We start from the raw sequence: 12500 nt of genomic DNA on the forward strand, positions 1-12500 counted from the left end.
CACACGGACTAATATACTTGGGAAACAGTTAGGCACCAAATATAATATATTTAATTTTCTCAGATGGCAAAAATAAGAACTTTATTGATCCCACATAGGAGTAATTCCTGTTGTATCAGCTATAGAGAACAAGGTAGTGCCGAAAACAATATATATCCTATCCCCCTTCACAAAAATAAGAAAAATATATTTTCTCACCAACAAAGCATATTTTACATAAACATATTTAAACATTTTCAAGTAACAAAATAACATATTTGAACAATTTTTCAGATTTTTTCTGTTATTTTATTGTCTGAAAAATGGTTCAAATATGTTATTTTGTTATTTGAAAAAATTTAAATTTGTTTTGTTGATGAAAAAATGTGTTTCTCTATTTTTCTGAGCGGGGATATATATTGTTTTTCGGCACTACCTTGTTCTCTATAGCTGATATAACATGAATTACTCCTATGTGGGATCAATATAATTCTTATTTTTGCCATCTCAGAAAATTAAATATATTATATTTGGTGCCTAACTGTTTCCCAAGTATATTAGTGCGTGTGTGAATGAATAAATGAGACGTAAAACGTACATTTATTTGTAGAAAGGCGCTTTATGAAAATAAGTCCATCTACTTGTATTAGTTTACAGTCTTGAACATCCAATATGGCGGCATCGTTGACGTATCAGCAGCAGCAGCAAGACCACTCGATGCGACGTCTACGTATGTATGTCTATGTTCAGTTGCCTAGCAGCAGCCACTCAGGTCTGGTTACCCATGATGCATCTGTGTCCAGGGAGGAGTGGGACTGGATCCAGGCGCTGGCGGCTGCAGGTGATCAACACCTCAGCGAGGAGGACGGCGAGGAGGCGGAGCCCCGGCGGGAAAGCCACGCCCCTCTACTCTACTACGAGCTGCAGACGGCGATAAAGGCTCTGCTGCAGCTGCTGAACCTACCTCTGCACCAGGTACCCCCCCTACGCACCAGGTACCCCCCCTCTGCACCAGGTACCCCCCCTCTGCACCAGGTACCCCCCCTCTGCACCAGGTACCCCTACCTGTAACATCTACAGTGTCCGTCTGTTAGCCACGCCCCTTTAATTTGGTTTTAAATTGATTAAGCACACAAGGAAATAAAGGAAGAAAATGAAAAAGATAAATATTTCTTTTCCAAAATGTTTCTTTTCCAAATATAAACATCCTGAAGCAGAAAAGCTTAAAGAGCATATTGCAGGTTAGGGTTTTTTCAAAAATTATACCTGACTTTGTGTGAAAATGACTATGTGAGATGTTAATGTAGGATTTAATATGTTTTACAAGACATAAGGGCACGTATTCAGAGGAAAAAGTGGCTGATTTTAGCAAAGCTCCTAAAAACGCTTTTTTTTTTCGAACACCGCGTCATATGACGCAGCGGGAGGGAGACATCTCCACTAAAGTACTATAGTACTAGTACTCTAGTCTCCACAGCTGCCCCATCTGACTGCGCAGACCCCGTCCACACGTAGCCAGGTACCCCCCCTCTGCACCAGGTACCCCCCCTACGCACCAGGTACCCCCCCTCTGCACCAGGTACCCCCCCTACGCACCAGGTACCCCCCCTCTGCACCAGGTACCCCCCCTACGCACCAGGTACCCCCCCTCTGCACCAGGTACCCCCCCCCTGCCCCAGGTATCCCCCCTACGCACCAGGTACCCCCCCTCTGCACCAGGTACCCTCCCTCTGCACCAGGTACCCTCCCTCTGCACCAGGTACCCTCCCTCTGCACCAGGTACCCCCCCTACGCACCAGGTACCCCCCCTCTGCACCAGGTACCCTCCCTCTGCACCAGGTACCCTCCCTCTGCACCAGGTACCCCCCCCCTGCCCCAGGTACCCCCCCTACGCACCAGGTACCCCCCCTCTGCACCAGGTACCCTCCCTCTGCACCAGGTACCCTCCCTCTGCACCAGGTACCCCCCCTCTGCACCAGGTACCCTCCCTCTGCACCAGGTACCCCCCCCCTGCCCCAGGTATCCCCCCTACGCACCAGGTACCCTCCCTCTGCACCAGGTACCCCCCCTCTGCACCAGGTACCCCCCCTCTGCACCAGGTACCCCCCCTCTGCACCAGGTACCCCCCCTCTGCACCAGGTACCCTCCCTCTGCACCAGGTACCCTCCCTCTGCACCAGGTACCCCCCCTCTGCACCAGGTACCCCCCCTCTGCACCAGGTACCCCCCCTCTGCACCAGGTACCCCTACCTGTAACATCTACAGTGTCCGTCTGTTAGCCACGCCCCTTTAATTTGGTTTTAAATTGATTAAGCACACAAGGAAATAAAGGAAGAAAATGAAAAAGATAAATATTTCTTTTCCAAAATGTTTCTTTTCCAAATATAAACATCCTGAAGCAGAAAAGCTTAAAGAGCATATTGCAGGTTAGGGTTTTTTCAAAAATTATACCTGACTTTGTGTGAAAATGACTATGTGAGATGTTAATGTAGGATTTAATATGTTTTACAAGACATAAGGGCACGTATTCAGAGGAAAAAGTGGCTGATTTTAGCAAAGCTCCTAAAAACGCTTTTTTTTTTCGAACACCGCGTCATATGACGCAGCGGGAGGGAGACATCTCCACTAAAGTACTATAGTACTAGTACTCTAGTCTCCACAGCTGCCCCATCTGACTGCGCAGACCCCGTCCACACGTAGCCAGGTACCCCCCCTCTGCACCAGGTACCCCCCCTACGCACCAGGTACCCCCCCTCTGCACCAGGTACCCCCCCTACGCACCAGGTACCCCCCCTCTGCACCAGGTACCCCCCCTACGCACCAGGTACCCCCCCTCTGCACCAGGTACCCTCCCTCTGCACCAGGTACCCCCCCTATGCCCCAGTTACCCCCCTCTGCACCAGGTACCCTCCCTCTGCACCAGGTACCCTCCCTCTGCACCAGGTACCCTCCCTCTGCACCAGGTACCCCCCCTCTGCACCAGGTACCCTCCCTCTGCACCAGGTACCCCCCCTCTGCCCCAGGTACCCCCCCTCTGCACCAGGTACCCCCCCTATGCACCAGGTACCCCCCCTATGCACCAGGTACCCCCTCTTCCCCAGGTACCCCCCCCCTGCCCCAGGTACCCCCCTCTGCACCAGGTACCCCCCCCCTGCCCCAGGTATCCCCCCTACGCACCAGGTACCCCCCCTCTGCACCAGGTACCCTCCCTCTGCACCAGGTACCCTCCCTCTGCACCAGGTACCCTCCCTCTGCACCAGGTACCCCCCCTACGCACCAGGTACCCCCCCTCTGCACCAGGTACCCTCCCTCTGCACCAGGTACCCTCCCTCTGCACCAGGTACCCCCCCCCTGCCCCAGGTACCCCCCCTACGCACCAGGTACCCCCCCTCTGCACCAGGTACCCTCCCTCTGCACCAGGTACCCTCCCTCTGCACCAGGTACCCCCCCTCTGCACCAGGTACCCTCCCTCTGCACCAGGTACCCCCCCCCTGCCCCAGGTATCCCCCCTACGCACCAGGTACCCTCCCTCTGCACCAGGTACCCCCCCTCTGCACCAGGTACCCCCCCTCTGCACCAGGTACCCCCCCTCTGCACCAGGTACCCCCCCTCTGCACCAGGTACCCTCCCTCTGCACCAGGTACCCTCCCTCTGCACCAGGTACCCCCCCTCTGCACCAGGTACCCCCCCTCTGCACCAGGTACCCCCCCTCTGCACCAGGTACCCCTACCTGTAACATCTACAGTGTCCGTCTGTTAGCCACGCCCCTTTAATTTGGTTTTAAATTGATTAAGCACACAAGGAAATAAAGGAAGAAAATGAAAAAGATAAATATTTCTTTTCCAAAATGTTTCTTTTCCAAATATAAACATCCTGAAGCAGAAAAGCTTAAAGAGCATATTGCAGGTTAGGGTTTTTTCAAAAATTATACCTGACTTTGTGTGAAAATGACTATGTGAGATGTTAATGTAGGATTTAATATGTTTTACAAGACATAAGGGCACGTATTCAGAGGAAAAAGTGGCTGATTTTAGCAAAGCTCCTAAAAACGCTTTTTTTTTTCGAACACCGCGTCATATGACGCAGCGGGAGGGAGACATCTCCACTAAAGTACTATAGTACTAGTACTCTAGTCTCCACAGCTGCCCCATCTGACTGCGCAGACCCCGTCCACACGTAGCCGGGTATCTGCTAAACCGGAGATATTTTCCTACGTTTGGACCTGTCATCCACATGAAAACACAAATAAACGAATGTTTAAAAAACCTCCGGGCAAAGTGAAGATTTTTGAAAACTCTGTTTATGTAGATGCTTGTAGACAGAGACAACCAGAGTTTTGCGTTTTCGAACGTCACATTATGCTCCAAAACAACAACAAATCTGCTCTGATTCTGACGTCTAACGTGCGACCCAGAACTACAGATGATCCACCATCTGTTCTCCAAACTATTTATTAAATAAATGGTCTCTGCTCTTGACACCGTTACACCGACGCAGAGCCTACGCCGTAGGGTACGCGGCGACGCGCAGCCCTACGCTGTACCCTACGGCGTAGGGCTGCATCGATTTAACGCGGCAGCTCCGTGGTGGGACACGGGGGGAAGAACAGATGATCTACAGGTTTGGAATGCTTATGAATGTGGTCGAAAACGCAGATCTTCGATTATGTGTGGAAGGTTTTCTTTTTTTAACAACGATGTAGATGTGGATACAAATTATTTTATAAACGAAGGGGGGGAAATATTCGGTTTTAAAAATACCCGGCTATTTCAGATGCATTTAATCAGAAAAAAGAGAAGATAATAAGCTTGTTTTCTGTTTAGAAAGTACAAACGTAGACAGATTACAAGTATTCACCCATCTTTTAGGAGTTATTTTAGGAGTTTCTTTCAGGAGCACGGAGCAGGAGTGCTGCAGTGAATAAAGGCTGATTTATGGTTCCGCGTAAAATTGACGGCGTAGCCTACGGCGTAGGTTACGCGGCGCACGCCGCGTTCGGTGCATCGCTGTGTAACCTACGCCGTAGGGTCTGCGTTGGTGTAACGCGGACACATAAATCAGCCTTTTAAAAATATTTAATTATTTCATATTGGTGTGAATACACATTCACAACCTCTTCAGTGTCACAACTAACATTAAGATCCATTATTTTTCCTATTGTTGAAATTCACCGCACTCCCTCCCGCTACGTCACTTCCGGTTCAGCTTTTTCAGATGCGGAAGTAAAATACTCAAAAACAAATACAAAAACAACTCTGGAGGTCACTGTAGTATATATGTGGCAGAGTGGAGGAGCTGCAGCCACTCAGGCTGACGGGGCACAGGTGTGGCCCGTCAACCTCATCACCCTGCCAGCCTTGATAAGGGGGACTGAGGAGTCAGACTGAGCCTGATGCTGTGGGAGAAGGTGCAGGAGCACGTGTGTTGGTGTCTCTGTTGATTTAACGAAATAAAAGGGTTCTTCACAAAGCTCCGTGTCTCTCCATCCTGTCGGTCGGGTCCCGTGGCACTCACCGTGCTACAATATATTTATGCGTATTTCAATGAAAATTCAGTTCCTACATTATTTTCCTACACATTGATTCACAGGGGTCTCCAACCTGCAATAGGCTCTTTAACTCTACAAAATAAAAGCATCCCGCAATGGATAAATACAGCTTACAAAATGAATAAGTACCTTAACTATTTAAATAAATGTGACTCAGTTCTATATATGTGTATATATGGGATTAGACAATAAATGGGACTTTTCAAACTGAAAGCTTCTAAAAATAAAATGCACCTTTACAAATAAAAGACCCTAAAAATAAAATAGTGCTTTATAAGATAAAAGCACCCTTAAATAAATGAAGAAATAACTTCATAATAAATAAAAAAAACCGGGATAAAAAAATAAATAAATAAATAAAATAAATGAAGAAATAGCACTTTAAGACAAAAGTTCTCAAACGAATGAAGGTTGTGGCATTAGAAGGTATAAATAAATGGATTAGAAGAAACTGTATTTCAAGATGGGTGTGAAGCAGCTTTAAAGGCCCGGTTCTAACGGTGTGGGCTGGTTCTGCTGCAGGCCCGTCACTTCCGTCTCTACAGCCAGGAGGTGGTGGAACTGGGTCACGGCGTCTCCTTCCTGCTGCTGCTGCCGCCGGCCGACGACGTCTGCTCCGCCCCCGGAACCAGCAACCCCTACACGCCCATGTCGGGCTTCCTGCACCTGCCACTGCAGATGTTCGAGCTCGGTAACCGCACGGTTCTGACCTGTTCTGACCCGTTCTGACCGGTTCTGACCAGTTCTGACCAGTTCTGACCAGTTCTGACCGGTTCTGACCGGTTCTGACCCGTTCTGACCAGTCCTGACCAGTCCTGACTGGTTCTGACTGGTTCTGACTGGTTCTGACCCGTTCTGTTGTGGTTCTGATCAGTTCTCACCAATACTGACCAGTTCCGCACGGTTCTGACCCGTTCTGACTGGTTCTGGCTGGTTCTGATCAGTTCTCACCAATACTGACCAGTTCTGACCAGTCCTGACCAGTCCTGACCGGTTCTGACTGGTTCTGACTGGTTCTGACTGGTTCTGACCAGTCCTGACCAGTTCTGACCGGTTCTGATCAGTTCTGACCAGTTCTGACCAGTCCTGACCGGTTCTGACCGGTTCTGACTGGTTCTGACCAGTTCTGACCGGTTCTGACCGGTTCTGACTGGTTCTGACCAGTTCTGACTGGTTCTGACCAGTTCTGACTGGTTCTGACCATTCCTGATCAGTTCTGATCGGTTCTGTTGTGGTTCTGATCAGTTCTCACCAATACTGACCAGTTCCGCACGGTTCTGACCCGTTCTGACTGGTTCTGGCTGGTTCTGATCAGTTCTCACCAATACTGACCAGTTCTGACCAGTTCTGATCAGTTCTGACCTTTCTGATCAGTTCTGACCCGTTCTGACCAGTTCTGACTGGTTCTGTTGTGGTTCTGACCGGTTCTTTTCTCCTTCAGTTCTCTTCTGCACCTACAAGGAGAAGTTCATCAGTCTCTACTGCCGTCTGTCGTCCGTCCTGGACCTGGACGCCCTCATTACCCAGCAGGCCTTGCGCGAGGCCATCACGGACAGCGAGGTGACCACGGCCCGGCAGAGACATCAGCTGGTGCTGGACTACATCCAGGTGAGGGGACCAGTCCAGCAGAGACCCGGTTCCCCGGGCTGCTGGGGGCGGGGTTACATGGGGAGGGGTTACATGGGGGAGGGGTTACACGGGAGAGGGGTTACTTGGGGAGGGGTTACACGGGGAGGGGTTGTTAGGTTCCTAAATCATTATAACATAAATTCATAACTTAGGAAAGACACAGAGACTGTGAAATGATTTTTAGGCCTTCTGCAGAAGCTTTGGGGAGAAGTCTGAGGAGCTTGCAGCAACACGGCCCTCCTCTGAGAACTCGTCAGGTCTTCTCCCAAAATCCTCTTGCAGCATGACGCTTTTTATTGAGAAAACTGGAAACAGGAAATGACCATATACGGACTGTCAGTGTATAGATGATGGACAATGGACGAAAACAGATGGTCACACATCGAGGTTTAAGAAGCCACACATGTGACATGTGAAACTTAAGCTTTAAAAAACACAAAAGGTCAAAGGGGTCAAATGGGGTCCCTTCTGGACAAACGAGAACTCTGTGAGGTTTTGCACAGATGCGTCTAAGACACTGGGCCGTTTACAAACCGGAAGTCACCAGGCCAACCTTCATGGGGTCTTGTGTCATCAGATGGTCCAACTAACCCTTAGCTAACCGTTAAAGACAATGAGGCAGCTGTCAGTCGACCCCCCTGACAAAACTTCAGGAAGTGGCCTGTGATCTGCATGTGATAGCATGTGGAAACAGTCAGTTCTCCAAAGCTGACTTGAGTCTGATAGTTTCATAATGACAACTTAATTCAAAGGGTTGATTAACCTCACAGGGTTACACGGGGAGGGGTTACACGGGGGAGTGGTTACACAGGGAGGGGTTACATGGAGCCCCGGTGACGTTGCACTGCTCTCACCTCCAGCAGCTGGACGAGACGCGGCGGGACCTCCGCTGGATCACGGACGCGCTGCAGTTCGCCCGCTACAAGCAGCCGCGCGGCGGCGTCCCCATCACCTGCCTGGTGGACACCGGCGCCCTGGACGCCAGCTCCGCCCAGCAGAAGACGGACTCCACCTCCTCCGCTGCCGACTACCTGGCCACGCCCTCCCCGTCGCCGGAGCTGCGACGCAGGAAGCCGCTGGGCGGTGAGTGCAGTGCCAAGCGTCGTTGTCACGGTAACACAGGTCGGTTTGTGGCTAACCCCGCCCCACCCTCCCCGGCAGACGCCCTGGGCTCGGACGAGGACGGCTCGTCGGAGGTGTTCCTGCCCACCGACAGCGACTACGACTCCAGCGACGCCCTGAGCCCCCGAGACCTGGACCTGCTGTACTCGCCGGACCTTTCCCAGCAGGCCTTGCACCCGCTGGGGGGCAGCGCCCCCGACGTCCTGCAGACCCACGAGCTCAGGTAAGCAGTACTCGAATCAGAGGGGATGGTGGATTTTATCATATGGGGACAGATAATTTGTGCTGATTACAAATAATATAATATATTACAAATAATAGCAGTGACCAAAACACCTGCAGAAATACTGCAGGAATGACATAGCAGCAGTTAAATGCAGCCTTCTGTAAGCTTTAAATATCCACTGGGCTTACATCAAATACATCAAAACACAACAATAAAAAACACTTTTCTGAACTTATCAATATAACTCTGTCCTTCACAGGATAAGTAAAATGGATCACTGCAAAAACTCACAATCTTAACAAGAATATTTGTCTTATTTCTAGTTAAATTGTCTAATTTTAGTAAAAAAATCTCATTACACTTACCGTAAAACAAGACTCATCACTGGAAAAAACAACAATTTTCACCTGTTTCAAGTAGATTTTCACTTGAAATAAGTAGAAAAATTTGCCCCAATGGCAAATTTTCCTACTTATTTCAAGTGAAAATTTACTTGAAACAGGTGAAAATTGTCAAATAAGTTATTTTTCTGGTGTTATTTTTCTGGTGATGACTCTAAATGTTGAAATAGCAGTAAAACCACATTCATTGATGAAATGACATAAGGGATGGAAAGGGGGGATGGCAGTTTTACAGGGGTGATGATTTTGATGCCCCCCCCCCTCCCCACTGTAATCTGATTACTCCCGTCTCCCTCCCAGGTACAGCGTCTGCGGCTCCGCCCCCTCGTCGTCCTCAGACCCCTCCCCCTCCCTGTCCTGGACCCTCCCCCCGTCCCCGTCCCTCCCCCTGTACGACGCCACCAAGACCCTGGAGGGCCTGTCCCTGTCCCGGGAGGCCGCCGCCCCCCCGCGGGGCCCCGCCCCCCCGAGGGGCTCCACCAACCCCGTCTCCAAGCGGAAACACGGCGGGGGGCAGTACTTCGGCAGCCCCCCCCGCTGGATCAGGGGCCGCGTGAAGGAGAGTCTCCCCGGGTCCCTGTCGGAGGGCGTCTACACCCCCGCGGACCCCCCCCCCGCCCGACAGCACCACCTACATCAGCCACGCCTCCTGCGTGCTGGAGAGCAGCCTGGGCCGCCACCACAGGCCGCACCCACATGTACGCAGGATCTTCGCGGAGCCCCTCAAGGCGCCGTCCCGGGGCCCCGAGGGGGGGGCGGAGACTAACGCGATGGGGGCGGAGCCTGGCGGGGAGGGGGAGGGGCCAGAGGTGGACTCAGACGACCAGAGCAACTCCCAGCTGTCGGAGATCCTCAGCAGCACGCTGTAGCGGGGGCGGGGCCTGGGGGCAGGGGGCGGGGCCAGGCATAGACATTTATACGTAGACGCCCCATCGAGCGCTGAGCCGTACGTCAACGTCGCCACCATATTGGATGTTCAAGACTGCGCTGTAAACTAATACAAGTAAAAATAAGAACTTTATTGATCCCACATAGGAGTAATTCATGTTATATCTGCTCACAAAAAAATTTGAAAAATCACAAAAATAAGAAAAATAGAGAAACATATTTTCTCATCAACAAAGCATATTTTACATAAACAATTTTTCAAGTAACAAAATAACATTTGAACCATTTTTCAGATTTTTTCTTTTTTTTCTTTTATTGTCTGAAAATGGTTCAAATGTTATTTTATTGTCTGAAAATGGTTCAAATATGTTATTTTATTATTTGAATTTTTTTTAAATTTGCTTTGTTGATGAGAAAATATGTTTCTCTATTTTTCTTATTTTTGTGAGGGGGATATATATTGTTTTTTAGCACTACCTTGTCCTCTATAGCTGATATAACATGAATTACTCCTATGTGGGATCAATAAAGTTCTTATTTTTGCCATCTGAGCAAATTAAATATATTATATTTGGTGCCTAACTGTTTCCCCAGTATATTAGTGCGTGTGTGAATGAATAAATGAGACGTAAAACGTACATTTCTTTGTAGAAAGGCGCTTAATGAAAATAAGTCCATTTACTTGTATTAGTTTCCAGCGCAGTCTTGAACATCCAATATGGCGGCAACGTTGACGTATCGCAGCAGCTCCATGGGAGGATACGTATATATGTCTATGGGGCCAGGGGGGACAGGGGCCGTGGTCACGGAGGGCGTATTCACTTCCTGTTTCATCCCCATAGCAACAGAAAATGAACCAGACTGCTGCCGGACCTGGTTTTCGGACCCATATGGAGGTAGATTTGTTTCTTAATTATTCAATCAAAAAAAAGATTGCTTCAATAAAAAAAATATATTTTCAATTAAAAAATGTTTTACTTTTAAAAATGTATTTCAATCAAAGAAAAAAAGTGTTTGAATGCAAAAAAATATTTGAGACACTTGTCACTCAAACATGTCTGACCAATGGGGAAGCTCCGCCCACTGCGGGATGTTTGTGTCAAAATGATTCAATCAAAAAAAAAAAGTCTTAAACCTTTTTCACTTCAATAAAAAAAAAAATCACTTCAAATCGAAAAAAAATATTTTCAATCCAAAAAAAAGTGTTCAAATGCAATTTTTTGGGTCTCAAATTTATTTATTTTTTCTTTGATTGAAAAAGTTTTTTTTTATTGAAAATATTTTTTTCTTTTTGAAGCAACTTCTTTTTTGATTAAATGATAAAGACACAAATGTCCTACCCATAATATGGCCCAAACACATAACAACACTACTTCAATCAAAAAAGTTGCTTCAAACAAAAAAAAACGTCACTTCTATCAAAGAGAACATTTCCAATCAAAGAAAAATGAAAAAAAGTGTTCAAATGCATTATTTTTTTGCATTCAAACACTTTTTTTCTTTGATTGAAAAACATTTTTTTTATTGAAGTGAATTTTTTTTTATTGAAAATATATTTTTTGATTGAAGAAATCTTTATTTTGATTGAATAATAAGGAAAAACAAATCTACCTCTATAGACCCAGACCCTGTTTAGACCAGACCCAAACCGTCTGTAGACCCCAGACCGCCACAGGCCCCTGGTACCCTGGAGCCCTGAAAAGACCCGGACCCCAACCCTATGCAGACTGGATCCTGGCCCCGTACGGACCGGACGCCCCCCCCACGGAAGCCATGGCGTCGACTGTTACCCAGAAAACAATGAATGCAACGACACATCAGAAACTTTGGTGCGACTCCTAAAGATGGACCGGAGGACCCGGAAGACGAGGGTTCGGCGGACAGCAGTTCCTGGTTCCCCGGCGGTTCCCTGACTTGTGTGTATATTTGTCTTCAGCATGAGGTTCTTGTTCGTGGTTCCTGTGATAAAGTTCTCCCTGTGGTTCCATCGGGTTCTGCTTCGGTTCCAGTCTGAAAACCCGCCGCTCCTCAGTCGGACCAGGGCCGTTTCCAGATCCTCAGTAAGTCCCGGACCTCATTCGAGTTCTGGACCTTGTACGGGTACTGATCCTCGTTCCTTTCCTGGACCTCATATCTGTCCAGGGGCCTCATTTATAAAAGAGTGCGTAGGATTCATACTAAAAGTGCACGTAAACCCAAAACCCGAAAATGGCGGGCGCAAAAGAAAATCCGGATTTATAAAATCGTGTGCACGCACACTTGCACGCAATGTTCGCTTTATAAATCACAGTCCAGCTGGAAGGTTGCGCAGGTGAATCGCCTCATATCCCGCCCTCTACACGCCCACTTTTTACCATAAATGGGCAATGCAAAGTAGTTCATGACTGTATTTGCATATGAATGAGCCTGCTGAGCATGCGCAGCAGCTTCCTGCAGTCTGTTTGTGCTGCGCATCAGGATGAATGAGAGGTGTCGAGCCACCGTGCCACTAAGACCCCGTTTACACGGCGCAAAAACGGAGGCGTTTTCATGCGTTTTGGCCGTTCGTTTACACGAAAACGGAGCTCAAAGTCACCAAAAACAATAATTTCTGAAAACTCCGGCCAAAGTGGAGATTTTCAAAAACTCAGTTTTCACGTTTGCGTCTAAACAGAGGAAAACGGAGATTTAGGCTTCAGAACGCACATTATGCAACAGAAACGTCACCA

At 48.4% G+C, this 12500-nt stretch overlaps 1 protein-coding gene across 2 annotated transcripts in view; it reads left to right on the forward strand.

The window, feature by feature from the left end:
* ankfn1 (ankyrin repeat and fibronectin type III domain containing 1) overlaps window positions 1-9762 on the forward strand; it is an 86111-nt gene extending 76349 nt beyond the window's left edge. For both annotated transcript variants that reach the window (XM_061708002.1, XM_061708003.1), the window contains 6 exons: window positions 783-954; window positions 6049-6217; window positions 6968-7134; window positions 8016-8238; window positions 8317-8500; window positions 9205-9762. In XM_061708002.1, coding sequence (XP_061563986.1) covers window positions 783-954; window positions 6049-6217; window positions 6968-7134; window positions 8016-8238; window positions 8317-8500; window positions 9205-9670 — 1381 coding nt within the window. In that variant the 3' untranslated portion in view covers window positions 9671-9762. The remainder of the gene's footprint in view (window positions 1-782; window positions 955-6048; window positions 6218-6967; window positions 7135-8015; window positions 8239-8316; window positions 8501-9204) is intronic.
* Window positions 9763-12500: the final 2738 nt, after the last annotated feature.

The sequence above is a fragment of the Cololabis saira genome, chromosome 19, assembly GCF_033807715.1.
Source record: "Cololabis saira isolate AMF1-May2022 chromosome 19, fColSai1.1, whole genome shotgun sequence".
NCBI classification, from domain to species: domain Eukaryota; kingdom Metazoa; phylum Chordata; class Actinopteri; order Beloniformes; family Belonidae; genus Cololabis; species Cololabis saira.